The sequence below is a fragment of the Peromyscus maniculatus genome, chromosome 2 (genome assembly GCF_049852395.1).
Source record: "Peromyscus maniculatus bairdii isolate BWxNUB_F1_BW_parent chromosome 2, HU_Pman_BW_mat_3.1, whole genome shotgun sequence".
Classification (NCBI taxonomy): Eukaryota; Metazoa; Chordata; class Mammalia; order Rodentia; family Cricetidae; genus Peromyscus; species Peromyscus maniculatus.
Genome location: NC_134853.1, coordinates 160,348,346 through 160,367,650, shown reverse-complemented (window position 1 = coordinate 160,367,650; position 19,305 = coordinate 160,348,346). Strand labels below are relative to the sequence as shown.

Sequence of the window (19,305 nt, the reverse complement as noted above, 5' to 3'; positions counted from 1 at the left end):
AGCCACAGCGCCGGCTCCGTCGTAGTCGCGGCCGCCCGGGTCTCGCTCGCCCCTCCTCCCGCTCCCCCGCCCGCCGCCGCCCGCGCGCATGCGCCGCCGGAGCGCGAGGGTCGGCTTCGGGTGTGTGGTGGCGGCAGAGCGGAGCTGCGAGGCCCGAGAGTCAGAACCTGGGGGAGAGGGATGGTCTCTGCACCGGGGGGAGCCGGAGGAGCCGCCGCCGCTGCCGACGCCACCGCCGCAGCCGCCGCCGCCGCCGCCCCGGCGCCCGCCTCCCTGCGCTGACGGCCGCGTACGAAGCCGGCGAGGGGGAGCCAGCCACCACGGTCGCCGGCACGCCGCCCAGCATGGTCCGGGAAACCAGGCACCTCTGGGTGGGAAACTTACCGGAGAACGTGCGGGAAGAGAAGATCATCGAGCATTTCAAACGGTGAGTGACACGAGGCCCGGGGCCGCGCTGGCACCTCGGGCACCTCTCCGGCCCGTTGCTGGCCACGGGCGGAGCGGCGACGCGCGGCTGGCTCCGGCTTTCTGGGCGGGCGGCTGCTGTGCGGCCACCGAGGGAGCTGGAGCGGTGAGTCCCGTGGGGTCGCGTCTTTGCGCGCCGCCCCGGAGCACAGCGCGGCCGGCCGGGTCCCGAGGCGCCGGCAGAGCCGGGGCTGTGCGGACGCCGCAGCCGCGCCAGGCATCGTGCGGCACCGGGAGGTGGCAGGCACCCGGAGCCGGGACCGCTCTGCGAAGATTCGTGCAGCGGCAGATGCTTCTGTCGGCGCGGTTCGGTGGAGCGGGCTGCCTGGCGCTAGGCGGGGACTGGATGGGCTGCCGGGGTCCCGGGGCTCGTGGGGAAGGGAGCTTGGACGCCAAGGCGCCGCAGATGCATTCCCGCGCCGCGCTGGTGACCGAGCGGTTTTTACAGTAGATCCTTCACCTCCCAATTCGTTAATGAAACAGGCAAAAAGTGCAAATCTTTAGCGGTTAGGTGTGACTTTACAGTTTCTCTAAATACTTTTTGCGTGCGAAAGATAAAAATAAATGTTGCTTTTCATAGGCGTTGGTAGCATTTAGTTCTTGTTCGCTCCCAGAAACGCGTGTCCGGTAACTGGTAGAGACCTCAGAATGCAGCCCTACATACAATGAAGATTTATTCATACTTTCACTCATTGAGAAGGAACATAGCAAATCTGTGATCGCCCGTGGAAATTAGTTTTTTCTGATATCCAATTCCCTGGAAGGTTCCGAGTTGGGCGTACTCGGAATTCCACTATCCAGTGGGTGAAGGGAATGAAATGGGGGGAACATCCTCGTTAGAGTCAACCTGGGGAAATGGGTTGTGTCGCCGGGTCTGGAGCCTCTTTGAGGAGGCCTGGGAAGCGTGAGCGCCTTTCTTTCTGTCTGATGGAGGGCCATTGATTCTGTTGGCCGTTGCTGTTACCAGGGTATTAAATCTTCGCCTCTGGGGCGCGCGTGTGCGCGTGCCCGCGTGTGAAAAGGAGCTGGGCATAGTGAGGCCATTCATAACCTGCCGGGCTGTCCTCCGCAGGCCTGGGGGAGGTGCGCGCTGCCCGGCACTCCGGGTGTTTACTACGTTGTGCCTGAGACGCGGGAGAGGAGGCGGCCCGGAGACGCAGTTGGCCTCGGTGCCCCGGGATGAAGGGCAGCTGGAGCGCGAGCAGATGGGAACTTTCTCTGCCGGTGCTGCTCCACCCCTCACTCAGTCCGGGTCCCTGCCCTCTAGGAGCATATCTTCAGCGTTGAGGAGAAAACACTTAGCGGGTTTTTAGAGTGGAAACCCTCAGCGAAGCGCTCCCTTTAATCTCTGGTGGATCTCCTGTGGAGGTCCCTGCCTGGGAAATTGAAACGCACCGACGTGCAAACACGTGCATTGCCGCATTCGCTCTGCTCCGGTGTTCTGTGGTCAGACTTGACATTTCACATTATGCAGATTTCAGAGACACTGCTTGCCTCAGACCTGGAGTTTGATCCCCCGTGCAAGATGAAGGAGAGCAGCGAGGAAGTGGTGGGGGGCAGTTCTGGGAGGCTTGGAATCGTGGTGCCGCGGTCCGGCTGGTGTGAATGACTCTCTAAGATGGCGGCCAGGACCCACTTTATGTGGGAATCGGCGGAGCCGCTCAGAATGCACGAAAGGGAGGGAGGAGGCGCGCAGGAGGGCTGTCTGGAGAGCCCGAGGAACGCCGCGCTAGCAGAAGGCTCACCCGCACTTTGCTGACCCTGCGTTTACAGCAGCATTTACCTGATGTAGATAGAGCAAAAGCAGATGCTCTTGGTTATTTGAAGCCTCTGCAGACTTGGGTCCCCGAAACTTCTTTTGTAAAGGCTACAGTCCTCACTTTCACAGGAATGGGTTTTATTTGGGTAGTACACCTTTAATGGGCTCAGAGCATGAGAAGGTAACAACAGAAAGTAATCTCCCTCTCCCTCTTGACCCTGGAATTCCCAGTTCTCATGTTCCTCCACTTAGCCCCAAACAGGTACGCTCTGTTTCTTGCTTATCTTTCTGCCTACAAGAAATGTTCTAGGCGATCCAGCTGTGGAGAGCTAAGTTGACCAGCCTTTTATCCGTATCGTGGAATGTGTTTTGTTAAATATGTGATAGCTACTAGGAAGGAAAACAGAATTTGAATCATTTAATCGAAAGGGATGAGAAGGCACTAAAATGATAAGAAAACTTAATGGCGTTCAACCTCTGTGCCTTGTAGACCTCAGAGTGAGAAAATACACGCGAAGCCTGTATTAAAACCGAACCTTAGTGCCTGCTTCTCCCCTTTTCCCTAGCTGATTGCAACATTAACTAATAACTGTTTTACAGGATTAAGAGGTGTATACTGGGAATACATTACATAAAATGCTCTGAAGATGAATGTTCTTTTAACAGTGGTTAGGCTTTTGCAGTAGGTATTTGGATTAAAAGGACAACAGAAAAGCGTGGAGGCTAAGTCAGACAGCTGGGCAGGCAGAAATAAAGACCTCCCTCTCTGTATTTTGATAGTGCTTTCACTGTACAGAAAGAAGATGGAGGGAAGGGTGAAGGGAAGGAAGATTCCCCCCCCCCTCCTCCGGGCCAAAGAAAGGCTGAACTCTTAGAACATAGAGTATTTTTTAAAAATTGGCTTTACCTTCTTGCATATAATAAACCTTCTGTGTTCATTTTCTTTTCAGCCTTCTGTATACCGAATTAAGAAAATTAAACGACTGTTTCTAAATAGGGTTTTAGTTAACAAAGGTTTGTTACAGGGCCTTGTACAATGGAGAAAGCAAGTCCTGTCCTTTGTATATTAGCGGAGTGGAAGGGTTGGAGGGAGGAATCACACAATTGACTGCCGCCGGCTGTCTTGGAGGAGAGAGGTGCATGCCGAGAGGACTCCCTGAATGAGAATGAGCAGAGAGAGTAGAGTCCCTTAAAGGCCTAAACAGCCTTTTTCAGATGTAAGTAAGTCACATACTGGATTTTCCTCACCCACCCACCACTGGTCCTTTACAGACAGGTTCAATTATTATGTGGCCGCTCACTAGGGGGTTCCCTCAATAAAAATTTTGTCAAAGAACGAGACTGGTTAAACATTTTTTTCTTATTTGAAATGTTTCAGCACAATGGTTTTTCTGTTAAAAGTCATTACACAGATTCAAATATCTTTGTGGTCACAAAATAGAATAATACCAGAGCTTCTTCATCCTTCCTTTCCATGAGGCAGGATATTTTTAGATGCCATCGTTACAGTGTCCTTTCTTGCCATCAGATGATTTCTATGAAGTTACCTCTCGTTTTGAATGTTGTGATTTTGAGTATCTATTTTCATGATAGGCTTTTTGTCTGTGCATATTTTGAAAGCTCAGGAAAATTCAGTTATCTTGAATACTAAGATTTAATATAGAATGCTTAAGATGTATCTTATTTCTTATAAAGAAAACCGTATGTGGCAGATTGGAGGAAAATATAGGGCTTTTTTCAAGGAAGGATGTTGGCATCTGTCTTGGAGAGGCACTTTTCCCAGCAACCTTTGTTTCGGGCTCTTGGTTGCTTTGGGTTCTATTTTTATTTTTGGTTTTATGTATTGTTTTTTGTGCTCATGAAGAGGCTTCGGCCTTGGTTTCATATGTTTAGCCTGTTAACGCTGACACTTTGGAAATTTTGATGTAGAGTGCTGTAAAGACAGTGGTGGAACTGGAGCAAAGCTTTTCTAAGTGACTTCCAGCTCTCACTTTCCCTCAGTGTGAAGTGTCAATTAAACTTCATTTATTTCTGCTTTGGCTTGTTTTTTAATTTTAATTTTTGTTTTTGAGTCAGGATCTTCTCATACCAGGCTGCCATGGTAGTCACTGTTTGACTATATAGCTCACATCGCTTTTTCTTTCGGCCTGCCAGGTTCTGGGATTACAGACTTGGCCCGTTAGATTCCACTACATTTTATTTATATATTTTTTAAAGTTAACCTTACATGTTACAGCTTTTTTCTTTTAGATTTATTTATTTATTATGTACACAGAAGAGGGTGCCAGATCTCATTACAGATGGTTGTGAGCCACCGTGTGGTTGCTGGGAATTGAACTCAGGACCTCTGGAAGAGCAGTCAGTGCTCTTAACCTCTGAGCCATGTCTCCAACCCTCTACTACATTTTAAAAAGTATTAAAAATATTTCATGAAAGCCGGGCGGTGATGGCGCACGCCTTTAATCCCAGCACTCGGGAGGCAGAGGTAGGTGGATCTTTGTGAGTTCAAGGCCAGCCTGGGCTACCAAGTGAGTTCCAGGAAAGGCGCAAAGCTACACAGAGAAACCCTGTCTCGAAAAACCAAAAAAAAAAAAAATTTCATGAAAACTTGAATATCCAATTGGAGATTATATATTTCTTTTCTATTATTTTTGCTCCCCCTCTTTATTTTAGCTGAGGATGGAACCAGGGTCTCACACATGGCAAATTCTTGCTGTTGAACCTCTAGCACCTGAAGGTGTAAAAAGTCTCTAACATTGGTTTGAGCTATAGTGTGCCATTCCAGTGTTTAGAGTGAACTTGGAAACTTGAATGGTCACAAAAATTGAGCTTCTAGATTTGACTATTGGATGACTTTCTATAACTTTTTTTTTTTAAAATAATCTCCCCACCCCCTATCCCACCCCCGACAGGGTTTCTCTGTGTGGTTTTGGGCCTGTCCTGGCTCTCCCTCTGTAGACCAGGCGGGCCTTGAACTCACAGAGATCCGCCTGGTTCTGCCTCCCAAGTGCTGGTATTAAAGGTATGCGCAGCAGCAGCCGCCACCTGGCAAAAATTGTTTTTAAAACTAAAAAAAAATTGCACCACATGCATGTCTGGTACCCACACAGGCCAGAAGAGAGTGTGGATCCCTGATACTGAAGTTAGAGAGGGTTATGAGCCACCATGTGGGTGTTGGGAACCGGACTCCAATCCTCTAGAAGAGCAGCAAGTGCTGAACCATTTTTTTTTTCCTTTTGATTTTTTTGAGACAGGGTTTCTCTGTGTAACAGCCCTAGCTGTCCTGGATCTCACTTTGTAGACCAGGCTGGCCTTGAACTCACAGAGATCCGCCTTCCTCTCCCTCTCAAGTGCTGGGATTAAAGGTCTGTGCAACCACCGCCCGGCTGAGCCATTTCTTGCACCCCCAGCTTGTGGTTTTTTTTGAGTCATACATAGCTGGCTTTCAGTGTGTGCTTTGCATATTTCAGATTGTTCTCCTCCCACGAGTCCCTGTCCACCAAGTTAAAAGTTACAGTGTCAGGGCTTGGATGTGGTGCTGAACTCTTTTAGTCCCAGAGATCTGCAGAGGCAGGAAGATCTCTGAGTTACAGGCCAGCCAGGGCTACACAGTCAGACCCTGCCCTTAAAAAGGGGGGCGGGCAGGGAAGCTGGTGTGGGGGCACTTGCCTTTAATCCCAGCACTCGGGAGGCAGAGGCAGGCGAATCTATGAGTTGGAGGTCAGCCTGGTCTACAAACTGAGTTCCAGGACAATCAGAGCTATGTTACACAGAGGAATCCTGTCTCCAACAATCAGAGCTATGTTACACAGAGGAATCCTGTCTCCAAAACAAAACAAAAACAAAACAACAAAAAAGAGCAAACAAACAAACAATTCACCGAATTTAAATTAGGATTTTTGTCATTCTACTGTAGATTATTTAGACACCCAATCCCCCCCCCCCCCCACCGCACTCTCCAGTACCAGGATTAAAGACAGGCATCACTACTGCCCAACACTTTTTGTTTTTGAGACAGGGTCTCTTTAATGTACCCCTGGCTGGCCCAGGCCGGCCTCCAATGTAGGGAGACACTTCCTGTCTCTACCTCACAATTGCTGGGATTAAGCCACCATGCTGGGTTACTTTTTGTTGTTGAGACAGGATCTTCCTATTCTCAGTCTGGCTTTGAATTCACTAGTCTGAGGATGATCCCCCTGAATTTAATCCTTCGCCCTCTACCTTCTGAGTGCTGGGATTCTAGATGACCTGTCAGGCCTAATTTATGTGGTTCCGGGCATCAGACCTAGAGCTTCATGCATGGTAGGCTAGCAGTCTATGAACAGCTACTTTTCTGACTTCAATATTAGGATTCAATTACTTATGATTTTAAGTATAGAAACCCTAACATGCCCATTTTTGAGACAGTCTCGCTATGTGGAACCAGGCTGGTGTTGAACCGAGACCCTCTTTCCCCAGCCTCCCCTCCTGAGTGTTGGAATTACAGGTTTATCTACTACACCCAGCTTGTGTATTTTCATATTTCAGGAAGTTAGAGCATTCTGAGATAATGCCCGAATAAAAAGGCTTGCCTGTCTGTCACAGTCTGTAGTCCTGTTGGCTTTGAACTCCCCATGAATCCTTGCCTCAGCCTCCTATGGGCACATTGGATGCTCTCTCTGCCCCAGAATCCTAGCCAGTAGTACTGCATAGTCCTTTTAGCTGTCTGGACTCAATAGTTTCCTTAAGTTTGGAACAGTACACCTCCCTTCTAAGTGTGGCAAGCACTCTTATCTCTGAGCTCTATTTCTGGTTCATTCCTGCACTTTAGAGTTTTAAAGACACAGATTCTCCCTTCTTGAGGATGACTGGGTCTCTCTGCTCTTTCCTTGTGACCATATCAAGCCATGCATTCTTGGAAAGAAAACCACAGAAGTGATGGGTTCCCATCTTCAGAGTGGATCTGGGGGTAATTACCTGCCTCATTACTCAATGATGTGTTTTTTTTTTTTTTGAAGATTTACTTATTTTATATTATGTACATAACTGTTTTGCTTGAATGTATGTGTGTACCTCATGAGTGCCTAGTGCCTGAGGAGGTCAGAAGAGGGCATCAAGCCCCTGGAATTGGAATTACAGATGGTTGTGAGACACCATGTGGGTGCTGGGAATCAAAGCCAGATCCACAAGAGTGATAAGTGGGCAGGGCAGTGGTGGCGCACACCTTTAATCCCATCACTCGGGGCAGAGGCAGGTAGATCTCTGTGAATTTGAGGCCAGCCTGGTCTACAGTTCGAGTTCCGGGATAGTCAGGACTGTTGTATAGAGAAACCTTGTCTATATAATAAAAACAAAAAAACTCAAAAAGAGTGATAAGTGCTCTTAAGCACCGAGCACCTCTCTGTTCTTGTCCTCACTATGGTTTTAAGTTTGCCTGGCTAGGCCAGGCATGGTGACACATGGCCCTTGATCCCAGCAGATCTCTATGAGTTTATGGCCAGTCTGGTCTACAGAGTGATCTAGGACAGCCAGGACTATGTAGAGAGTGTCTTCAAACAAAACAACACAGCAAATTTGCCTAGCTGGGTTGTTTCCGTGGTGTAGTCTACCCCTTGGTATCTGACAGGTACTTGGTGGGCGCTACCTGATACTGCCTTGCTAGTCCCTCTTCAGGTCTCCGCCCAGCAGCCTCAGCATTGGCCGATAGCTCTTTGTGTTCCATGCCACTGCTGTTGCCTTCCTTGGGAGGCTGAGGCAGGAGGACAAATTTGAGCCCAGGGTGGACTCTAAAGAGAGAATCCCCAATTTCCCCACGTGTGTGTGTGGGTGTGTGTGTGTGTGTGTGTGTGTGTGAGAGAGAGAGAGAGAGAGAGAGAGAGAGAGAGAGAGAGATTGAGATTATCTACTGTAATCCCAGTCATTCTTTTAAGTGTTTCAGGTATGGCAAAGACTTATTTTTAATACTACTTTCTAATACCCCAGTTCTAGAAGAAGTGCTTTTTTTGCTGTGGGTATAGTTGTATAGAAATCAAAACAATTTTAGATTTTAAATTAGTTATAATGTGTATATATCTTTCTGTGAGTATGTGCTTGTGAGTGTAGGTGCCTTGGAGGCCAAAGGCATCAGATTCTCTGGAGCTGGAGTTACTTGCCTGGTTGTGAGCTGCCGTCCATGGGCAGCTCAGACTTGAATTTGGGTCTTCCAGAATAGTATGTGCTGTTAACTGCTAACCACATCTCTAGCCCTAGAAATCTAGATTCCCCTCACCCCCACAAGTGGTTTATTGGGGAGAAACACAGAATGATAGCTACCTCTGAACGGGAAGAGAGACAGCAGAAGAAATTAAGATTTTAAGTGCTCAGTTCTGTGGTTTTTTTGTTCCCCCCAGAGCTGTGTCATTTGTACATGCATGTATAATCATGAACATGCAGCAGAGTCTTAGTTTATATTTATTTGTGCTTATATGTATGCACATGTGCCACGGCAGGTGTGTAGTGGTCAGGGGATGGGATGGCTTGCAGTTCTTTCCTTCTGCCATAGGATTTGAACTCGGGTCACCAGGCTTGGTAGCAGCACCTTTACTCACCGGGTCATCGCACTTGCCTGTGTGCCATATCATTTAATGAGTTCACGTGTTTCTGGGTGTGTATGGTGTGTGTGCGTGCAGGCCTGAGCGTGCTGTGGGGTGTATGTGTTGTGTGTGTGTAGTATGTAGGTCAGATGACACCTTGGGGGCTTGGTTCTCTTCCACTGAGATCCAGGGGTCAAACTCAGATCACCAGGCACCCACAGCAAGGCCTTTTGCCCACTGATCTGTCTCAAGGGATGAGAAGTTTTTAACCTCCCCCTTTCTGTATTTAGAAATCTCTTCTGAAACAGCGAGAAACCTGACTCCCTTCCTTATATGTATAACTTTGCTCAGTAGTTACTGTCCTTTGTGACTGATCTCCCATTTACTCTGCCTCCCACTCCTGCCATTGCTGAGGAGGACATGGCCCCTGGTGGCCCTTAACAATTCCTTGGAATCCAGCATGGTAAGCCCGGCAAGGAAAAGAAGGTGGCATTGGAAGTGGCTTCCCTGGTTTTGTCCCTTTCTTCTCTGTCAGAGACATTGCCTCTTACAGCAGACTCAGTGCCACCTTGCTCTTGGCACTGGGGTTTTGTCTCTGATTGCACCCGGGTTTGAGCTTAAACAGTGCATCAGTCTGAGGTGTGTTTTTTCTCCTGCTGGTCAAATAATCATTTATCAACTTTCTTACATTTGTTGAGAACAAGTTTTAGGAAATTTGTTGCTGAAGTTTTTTCCAGTCCTGCCTGGCCTACGGTCAGGACAAATCTCGCTCACCCACCAGTCCCACAGCTGCTCAGACCCAACTGAGTAAACACACAGAGACTTATATTGCTTCAAACTGTAAGGCCATGGCAGGCTTCTTGTTATCTAATTCTTATATCTTAAATTAACCCATTTCTATAAATTTATACCTTTCCACATGGCTCGTGGCTTACTGGTATCTTACATGTTGTTGCTCATGGTGGTGGCTGGCAGTGTCTTCTCTGCCTCAGCCTTCCACTTCCCAGCATTCTCCTCACTGCTTGTCCCACCTAGACTTCCTGCCTGGCTACTGGCCAATCAGCATTTTTATTTATCAATCAATCATCCACAGCAGAAATTCATCATGATGAAGTCACCTTACACTGAATAATGCAAGCAACAACCTTTAATGTGGACTTGGGAAAAGTAGTTTGCTGAAATTTACCACACAGAGTACATACAGCTCTGACTTCAGAGAAACCCCAGTGCAGCCTTAGTCCCGCCCCCTGCCCCCCTCTTTTCTTTTCTTTTTTCTTTTTTTGTCCTTTCAGACAGGGTTTCTCTGTGTAGTTTTGGTCCCTGTCCTGGATCGAGATCTGTAGACCGGGCTGGCCTTGAACTCACAGAGATCCACCTGGCTCTGCCTCCCGATTAAAGGTGTGCACTACCACTGCCCGGCTCCTTCTTTTCTTTTAATAGGGTCTCATTCTGTAGTCAACAATAGTTTAGAATTCACTCTGAAGCTGAACATGAACTCTTTTTTTCTTTATAACCTGCCCCCCCTTTTGGAGACAGGGTCTTGCTTGCTGTGTAGCCCAGGCAGGCCAGAACTCAAGAGATCCACTTGCCTCTGCCTCTTGAGTGCTGGGATTAAAGGTGCAAACCACTGCACCAAGGAAGAGATACTACCTTTAAAGACCTATTTGTTACTTCTGTGTATGTTTTCCTGCATGTATGTACGTGCACTGTGTGCATGCCTGATGCCCACAGAGGCCAAAAGAGGGCGTTGGATCCCCTGGAAATGGAATTAACAGATGGTTGTGAATCACCCCACACATGTGGGGGCTGGGAACCGAACCCCGTCCTCTGGAAGAGCAGCAGGTGCTCTTAACTGCTGAGTTCCAGTGGACTTGTTCTTAACCTGGAGCAGTTTTCTGTCTCCGTCTCCCTGAGTGCTTCTGGGATCACAGCTCTTGGGTTGTGGTTTGTTTTGAGTTAAGGTGGTACAGTGTAGCTCTGGCTGACTCGGAACCTGCTGTGTAGAGCAGCTGCTCTCCCTCAGAGATCCACTGCTTCTGCCTCCCAAGTGCTAGGAATTCCAGGTGTGGCCACCATGCTCAGCCATGACTTGCTCTTACCCAAGAAGCCGTCGCTCTAGCCCTTTCCAACTACTGTTTGGAAACAGATCTCAGATGTCTCATTTTATCCATTAGTGTTTCAGTACTTCCAAAATGTAAGACTATTTAAAGATACCACAGTACTATTATCATTATAATTATGCCAAAATGACTAATTCTTCCTTGTTTTCAAACACCAGTGACTGTTCGAAGCTGTAATGCCTAAAGCACCTTTTTTTCTTAAAAAAAAAAAAAAAATTGTTCTGCTGTAGTGCAGGTGCTGGAAGAGGCCAGAAGAGGGCATCAGATCCATGGGAGCTGGAGTTACAGGCAGCGGTTATGAGTCACCTGATGTGGGTGCTGAGGACTGAACTTGGGTCCTCTGGAAGAGGAACAAGTGCTTTTACCTGCCGAGCTACCTCACCAGCCCCATGTGAACAGGTTTTTCCCTCTCAAACCTAGAGTCTCATTTATAGGCAAGTGTTACATTGTGGAGCGATCTGGATTCCCCAGCCCTTGTGCGTTTCACCACTGCGGGTCTCCACAGGGACCGGCACTCGTGTGTGCATGCCCGCACACACACATAATTAAAGTTGGGATTGTTTTTGGTTTTTTGAGACAGGATTTCTCTGTGTAAAAGAGCCCTGGCTCTTCTGGAACTCTGTATAGACCAGACTGGCCTCAGAAATCCACCTGCCTCTGCCTCCTGAGTACTGAGATTAGAGGTGTGTGCTATCATTGCCCAGCTTGAAATGTTTTTTTAAAGAGTTGATGTTCTAGAGATTTGATACATATGGGAACAAAACCAAGATTATTTGTTTGATGAAATTTACAATTGCAGTTTCCTAATAGATGAAAAGAAGACCCTTCCTGGTCTAAAACCAATTCCTTAGTTCCACAAGAAACTCACCACACAGTTTCCAGAGCCACATTAACCAGGCAAAGCTGAGAACCATTCCACCCCAGCAGCACAGTACCAGCAGCGCAGCCGGAGGAGCCCGCAGTGCTGGAGAGCTGGCCGAGCTGGCATGAGGCCCTCGTGCAGTCCCTAGTAACCACAGTTAAGTAACACCAGCACATTAAAAGCTAATGATTTCTCTCAACACCTCCCTCATCAGCTGGATGACCAACAGAAACGTATGGATAATTTTAACTCCACCTTTTGAAACTGTTCTCATAGGCAACAACAACAGACGACCACGTACTTTCTTTGCATAGTCCTCCCACTTCATACAACAACCCTCCCTGAGTCATTCTTGAAACAAGACAACTACACCCTGCTAAAGAAAATAACACAATCAAGTTTTCCCTCTAATCCTGCTTTGCCTACAGCTAGAAGATCACATCTGAGGAGCTGGGAGTATAACTTGGTGACGGAGGCTTGCCTAGCATGCCCAAGGTCCTGGGTTCAAATCCCTGCATACACATATACCCAGAGTTTAAAAATCTCAGCATAGCCAGGCACAGTGGCTCCCGCCTCTCACCCCAACACTCCAGAAGCTAAGGTAGGAGGAGGACACTGGAGGTTGAGCAGTGTACAGCAAGGCCCTATCTCAAAACAAACAACCAAATTCACAGCATGATAAACACCTGATCCCAGCACCCGAAAGATAGGTGCAGCAAGGTCAGCCTCCTGCGTCCCCGGAGTGCCTGCCCGTGTGCACCCACCAGTACTGCAACACTTTACTTCTCCTTTGCAGGCCCGATTCTGCAGCTAGGGAAGAGGCTCTGGCTCAGAGCACTTGTTACTCTTGCAGAAAATCAGGTTTTGGTTCCCGGCTCTCACATGGTGGCTCACAATCATCTGTAACTCCAGTTCTAGGCATCTAACATGATGCCCTCTTCTGACTCCTCAGGCACCAGGTACACACAAACAAACAAACAAGAAATCCCTAAAGCCAGCACCACAGGTAGGGTGGTGAGACAGGTCTAGCTTTCCTGGAAGTCACTGTGGAGAACAGGCTGGCCTTGAACTTGTAGCGGTCGTCCTGCCTCTCTGCCTCTGGGTGTTGGGATTAAAAGTGTGAGCCAACCACACTGGGCTCCTGGTCTCCAGAGAAAAAGCTAATACCTTGAGCTATCCCTGTCCTTGGAGTGATGGGAAAGGAAGGAGGGAACAGGATTTACAACTCTTTGTTGGTGAGTGTTCTCTCTCTGCCAAGGCAAACAAAAATCACTGGGCTGTAGTATAACCTTGGGGAAAGGAGCAAAGTGATTATAATGCAAAATCCTCACATCTAGGAAAGGACCCCCACCCCCAATCCCACGACCCCCCCCTAAAAAAAACAAAAAAAAGGGAAAAGACTAAATCAATCAATGCACCTGACAAGATTAAAAAAATTTTTTTAAATTATATTTATTTAATTTATTCAATCTACTTGTGTATTGGGAAGCAGTTCAAGACAGGATTTCTCGCCTGGCCTTGGCTGTCCTGGAACTCACAGAGATCTGCCTGCCTCTGTCTCCCAAGTGCTGGGATTAAAGGCGTGCGCCACTACCACCTCCTCTCATGTTTTTATTTTAAATTATGTATATACAGTATGGGTATATGTGGGGATGTAATGCATGTGCAGGTGCCCATGAAAGCCAGAAGAAGGCATCAGATTCCCTGGAGCTGGAATCATAGGGAGTTTTCAGTAATCTGACACAGTTGTGGGAGCTGAGCTCCTGTCTTCTGCAAGAAGAGTGCATACTTTAAGCACTGGGCCATCTCTCCAGCCATGAACATCAGTTTTAAAGCCATGCACCACTGGACCAGCCCCAGTCTCTTCTCACAGTCTCAGGCTTCTCTTCTGCTCTGTTACTGAGTTCTCAAACGTATGATCTGAGGTCATTAATATACTGAAATTAGTTCTTCAGGGAATTTCTAAGGACTGTTAATGTTTACTGTAGACACTTGAGAATGTTGAAAGACTAAACCTTGAGGAAACCTGACAATATTTTGAGTAGTTTTTCATTCTGTCCTGAAAACTTAGATGATTAGTGAATTAGTCAGCCCTCTGGGTCTAGCCAATTATTGATGGAAAATGATGTGTGTTTAAAAAAAAAAAATTTCAGGCAGTGGTGGCACATGCCTTTAATAACAGCACTTGGGAGCTATAGGCAGGCAGAATCTCTGAGTTAAAAGTCAACCTGGTTTACAGTGAGTTCCAGGACAGGCTCCAAAGCTACACAGAGAAACTCTGTCTACAAAAACAAAAAACAAAAACAAACAAACAAACAAACAAAATCCCACAAAACAAAACAAAAACCAAACAAAAAAACTAACCTCTGGGGGCCGGAGAGATGATGGTTCAGTAGTTAAGAGCATTTGTTCTTGAAGGTACCTCAAGTTCAATTTCCCAGCAACCATCAGTAACTCCAGTTTCAGCCCCTCTTCTAACCTCTGAAGGCACCAGGCATATACATGGTGCATATATGTATATTCAGGCAAAACCACTCATACACACAAAGTCAATATAAAAGAAAAAATGACCTCTGGGTGAGGTGACACATGCCTTTAATTGCAGTACCCAGGAGGTAGAGGGTTGAGTCCTTTTAGTCACAGGCCAGATGGATAATTACAGTAAAATATCTAGATATCTATTCTGTCCTGTCCCCCTCCAGCAGGGTCTCCTGGAGCTTAGGTTGGTCTCAAACTTGCCATATAGTTAAGGGTGATCTCCTGATCCTCCTGCCTCTACCTCCCAAGTATTGGGATTACAGGATTGAGATTATAGGTATGTGCCCACCCCACAGGAAGTCTATTTTGTCAAAGCATTTTGTCCATTTAATTAAAAAGTGAGTTTAGTATGCATGATGACACAGACCTTTAGTTCCAGCACTTGGGGAGGCAGAGGTAGGCAGATCTCTTGAGTTCAAGGACAGCTTAGTCTACACAGTGATTTCCAGGACAGCCAGAACTACACAGAAAAACCTTGACTCAAAAAAACCAAAACCAAACAAACAAAAGCTTGCGCCAGCTTTCTGATAGGCCTCATAAAAACACACAAAAGGCTGGGCATGTAGCTCAGTGGGTAAAGCGCACACACTCAGTGGGTAAAGCGCACCGCACAGTCGCGGTGGTGCACACCCATGAGTCCAGCACCAGGTGCTGTGGAAGGGAGCAGGAGCACCTAAAGCCCAGCCATTCTCCAGTGAGTTTGAGGCCAACCTAGAGTTCATGAGCGCTGTCGTCGTCGTCGTCGTCGTCAGACAGACAGACAGACAGACACACACACACACACACACACACAGAGGGCATATTGCGTTGGGGTGGCTGAGTTAAAGGTTAAAGGTACTCAACAAGCCTGACAACCTGAGTGTGATCCTTGGAACCCACACAGTGGAAGGAGAAAAGCCAACTCTGGGGAAGCTGTCCTTTGACCTCCACCTGCCCACTGTATCCCATGTATGCTACATGAATCCATAAATAAATCAAAGTGTTGTTTCATGGTGAAGTACCCAGACTATCATGAGTTCTAGAACCCACCTTGTAGCCAGACCGGCGATAATTCTCAACCTTCTTGCCTGTATCTCCGGAGTGTCGGGACTGTAGTCACGGTGCCACCACATCCCACTTCAGTATTTTAAAACGACTTTGATTTTATTTTTGTTTAATAATCTTTGTTACAATGTTAAGTTTACTAAGTGTTCTTGAAAGATTAAGTGCAGTTTCAGTAAATACAAATGAGAGTAATAAAAATAATGATGTGCAAATATTTGTTTCAGAGAGTGTAAAACCTGTAAGTGCAAATGAGTTGTGTGTGTGTGTGTGTGTGTGTGTGTGTGTGTGTGTGTGTGTGTGTGTGTTTTAAATGAGAGCCATTTAAACAGCTATGTTGGGGCCTGGGGAGATAATTCAATTCATAAAGTACTTGCTGTTCAAACACAAAGACTGGTGTTTGATCCCCAGCATCCTCACAAAAGCTAGACACACCTCTGAAATCTCCTTCCTGGTTTCCCATCTAGCCATCAGACTCGATACCCTGTCTTAGAAAATGAGGAGGTGGGGCAAGACTCCTGACAGATCTCTGGCCTCCCCCCACAGTGAGCACATACAAACAGGTACCTCCAACAGAAAGCTACTTTGTAGTTCATGTTCCATACATGTATAATGTAAATTACCTTAAAAGGAAACGTTCTGGGAAGGTATTGTGTACGTAAATAACTTTACTTCATTTCTCCCCCCAGATATGGCCGCGTGGAAAGTGTCAAAATTCTCCCCAAACGGGGGTCTGAAGGAGGTGTGGCTGCCTTTGTGGATTTTGTGGACATCAAAAGTGCACAGAAAGCTCACAACTCCGTCAACAAAATGGGAGATAGAGACCTACGCACGGATTATAATGAACCAGGCACTATTCCAAGTGCTGCTCGGGGATTGGATGATACAGTTTCCATAGCATCTCGTAGTAGAGAGGTTTCTGGGTTCAGAGGAAGTGGTGGAGGGCCTGCTTATGGCCCCCCACCATCACTTCATGCACGAGAAGGACGCTATGAACGGAGACTCGATGGGTAAGTTCCAAGGTTTCTGTAGGCAGGTATTTTGTATTTGATATGGTGAGAAACAGAAACTCAAATTTAGGGGCCCCAGATGGATTTAAAGTTTTGGGCATTCTCAATGTTTCCTATTTTGGGTTGGAAACGGAAGTGATTTCTGTCCCAGTGGCTGGTACCTCACGGAGTCGTAGAGGATATTTCCTGCAGCAGATTGGATATCTACTCCTGAGATGACGTGGTGGAAGAGTTCCTGCAGCAGCATCAATTCTGGAGTTACCTGGCTTCTAGAAGGAAGTATTCCTCCTTTTGGATGTTATCAAGGCCTTCCTTGGATATATCCTCACTACCAGATGGAGCTATTTGGCTGCTGGTCTTGTCTTCGGGCTATTTGGAATATTTCCGGAATATCAAAGCCTACAGATCCTTTACAAGCTGATAAGCACCTCTCGGTTTTCAGTATGTAAAGTCTACAAACACATTGGATTGTCACAAAATACCTAGCAGATTCTACCATTTGGATACTACAAACAATACCTGAGTGTGGAAATGTGTACGTGGATGAGGAAAACAAAGGCATTGCTTGATTTCTCCCTTTTGGATATACTCAATTTCTGTGGAATATACTCAGTTTCTCAATGGAATGGGGAAACAGATGATGGACATTCATAAATGCTGGAATATAGCTGTGTCCTAACTGCTGGAATGTATGGGATGCTGTGATCTCAAGACTCCATTAGCCGAGGGAAGAGGATTACTGTCTCAGCCCGTTGAAGGAACTTTAGTTTTGAACACAACCCATCTGTTGTGGATACAGCAGTCACATGACTGGATGTCTACAAAAGGACCGTTGTCAGCAGCTTTGTCCCTCATCCATTGGAATTGTAGAGAAATTTCCTCGATGCCAGCTGCCTGATTGTATTTAGGGCTGCAGATTTTTATGACTGTGGATCAATTTATAATTGTCTACTATCTCAAGAAAGAAGTCTGGGGGTTTGAGAGTTACACTTTGTCTGGGACTCCTTGCTTCCTGTGGAATTATTTTGTCTGGTCACTAAGATTTTTTTTTCTTGTGGTTCATCTAAATATCATTTGACACCCTTGCCCACTAAGAAGGTGGATTACCCCTGTAAGAGGGGCCAAAATTGGGGAAGTTATGTTCACAATTCTCTCCCTAGATTTAATTGGGATTATAGGTCGTGTTTCCACAGTTGGAAAAGGTTGGTATGTCCTGACCTGTGTATATTAGCCCCTCTTCTAACCCAAGTCACACCCTTTCTTCCCCCACTAACTTTAGACGCATTTAGTACTAATAGATGAGTCCAAGACTAGCAGTTAGATTTCAGCTCTGCTTCTCTCGTGCCTGCCTTTGTATCTTCCTAATGGATAAGAACTGCACATACTTATGAAGTCCCAGCTAGAGCAGTTAACTATCTAGAACTGTTGCCTGTTGCTTCTGTTACATCATTAATTATGCTTTTACCAATTAACATTGGTAGTGTGCAGAAAAGACCTGTTACACTGTTTTCTTATAAATCTCAAGGGAACCTTCTTGTTAGACATTGAAATGTTTCAATTTCAGAATTATAGCTAATGAAAAAGAAAAATTGTGTCATTTAATACACTTAAGAAGGAAATGTATTACTGATCCCTTCTCCCTTTGCCAGCTTAGTTTTTCCATAATGGCAGCAAAAGAAACAAAAAAGCCTATTGGAGTCCAGGGAGATGGCTCAGTCAGTAAGATGCTTTCCATGCAACCATAAAGACCTGAGTTCAGATCCCTAGCACCCAGTGACATCCTGGCACAGTGATGTGTCGCTGACAGTCCCACTGGGGAGCTGGAGACAGGGCAGCTGCTGGTGCTTATTGGCCAGCCAGCTTAGCTCAGTTGGTTAGCTCCAAGTTCAGTGAGAGAGAGACCCTGTCTCCAAAAATAAAGGTGTAGATTGAGAGTGGTGACTTTATCCCAGTACTGGAGGCAGAGGCAGGTGAGTGTCTGTGAGTTCTGGGACAGCCTGATCTATACAGTGAGCTCTAGATCAGCCAAGGCTGCAAAATGAGAATGTGAATAAGGTATGAAGTGGTCAAGGGAGACAGCTGGTGTGTCCTCCACATGGCCTTGGATATGTGCAGAAGCACATGTGTGCACACAGCCTGGGGTAGTAGGGTTGGTACTGAGTGAGATGGTGAAGGAGAATGAATACTGAGGGAGATGCTGGGACTCTAGGAGGGTATTGAGACAGTGATGTTAATTCCAACAGCGGTGAATCTACCCTTGTTGCAGAGAGTCTAATTCTTTATCTCTCACGAGTCTTTATTTCTTTTGGTAGAAGATTGATAGAGGGTGAGGCTTCAGAGAAGCAACTCCAGTGACTTGGTGTGTTTAGAAGTAGAGAACTTAGAATTTCTTAAGAGTAGGGCTTTTCCTTGTTTTCCTTGTTTGGTTGGTTTTGTTGTTTATTTATTTATTTATTTTTTATTTTTTTATTTTTTTTGAGACAAGGGTCTCACTGGCCTCAGGGTCACAGAGTCTTACCCATCTCTGCCTCTGTAAAGGGTATGGACTGCCATGCTGGGCGCCCGGCGTCTCAGGTCCTGCGCGTGCACTGTCCTCTATGCAGTAAGGTCTGAGCCCTTGGGCTGGTGAACATCCACACCCTAACTGAAAATGTTCAGGGAACTGAGGATGTAGCCCAGTGGTAGAACACTTGTCCCCACATGTGCAAGGCTCTGGATTGGATCTCAGCACTGCAAAACAAAAGCCAGCGTTGTGAAGTCACGTAGTGGCTGATGGCTGCTCCCCAGGAGCTCTTGGTCACCAGCATCCCCAGTTTCGTCTCAGGCCCCTTGAATGCAGTCAGAGCCAGGAGAACCTACTTCCCCCAGTCACTGAGCACATAGAGAAAGAAAATGAATCCCGGAATGAGCACTTAAATTATGTAGCACTTGAGCACAAGGAGATAAAACAGCTTTCACA

General features: G+C 46.7%; 1 protein-coding gene across 4 annotated transcripts in view; it reads left to right on the top strand.

Annotated features, from left to right (window-relative positions):
• Positions 1 to 112: 112 nt before the first annotated feature.
• Spen (spen family transcriptional repressor) overlaps positions 113 to 19,305 on the top strand; it is a 71,489-nt gene continuing 52,296 nt past the window's right edge. The window contains exons 1-2 of one of the 4 annotated variants that reach the window (XM_042272253.2): positions 113 to 427; positions 16,026 to 16,346. In XM_042272253.2, coding sequence (XP_042128187.2) covers positions 345 to 427; positions 16,026 to 16,346 — 404 coding nt within the window. In that variant the 5' untranslated portion in view covers positions 113 to 344. Of the gene's footprint in view, positions 428 to 16,025; positions 16,347 to 16,973; positions 17,549 to 19,305 lie in introns of those variants that run through there. The other 3 variants (XM_076565603.1, XM_076565605.1, XM_076565604.1) reach the window with 3 other exon arrangements.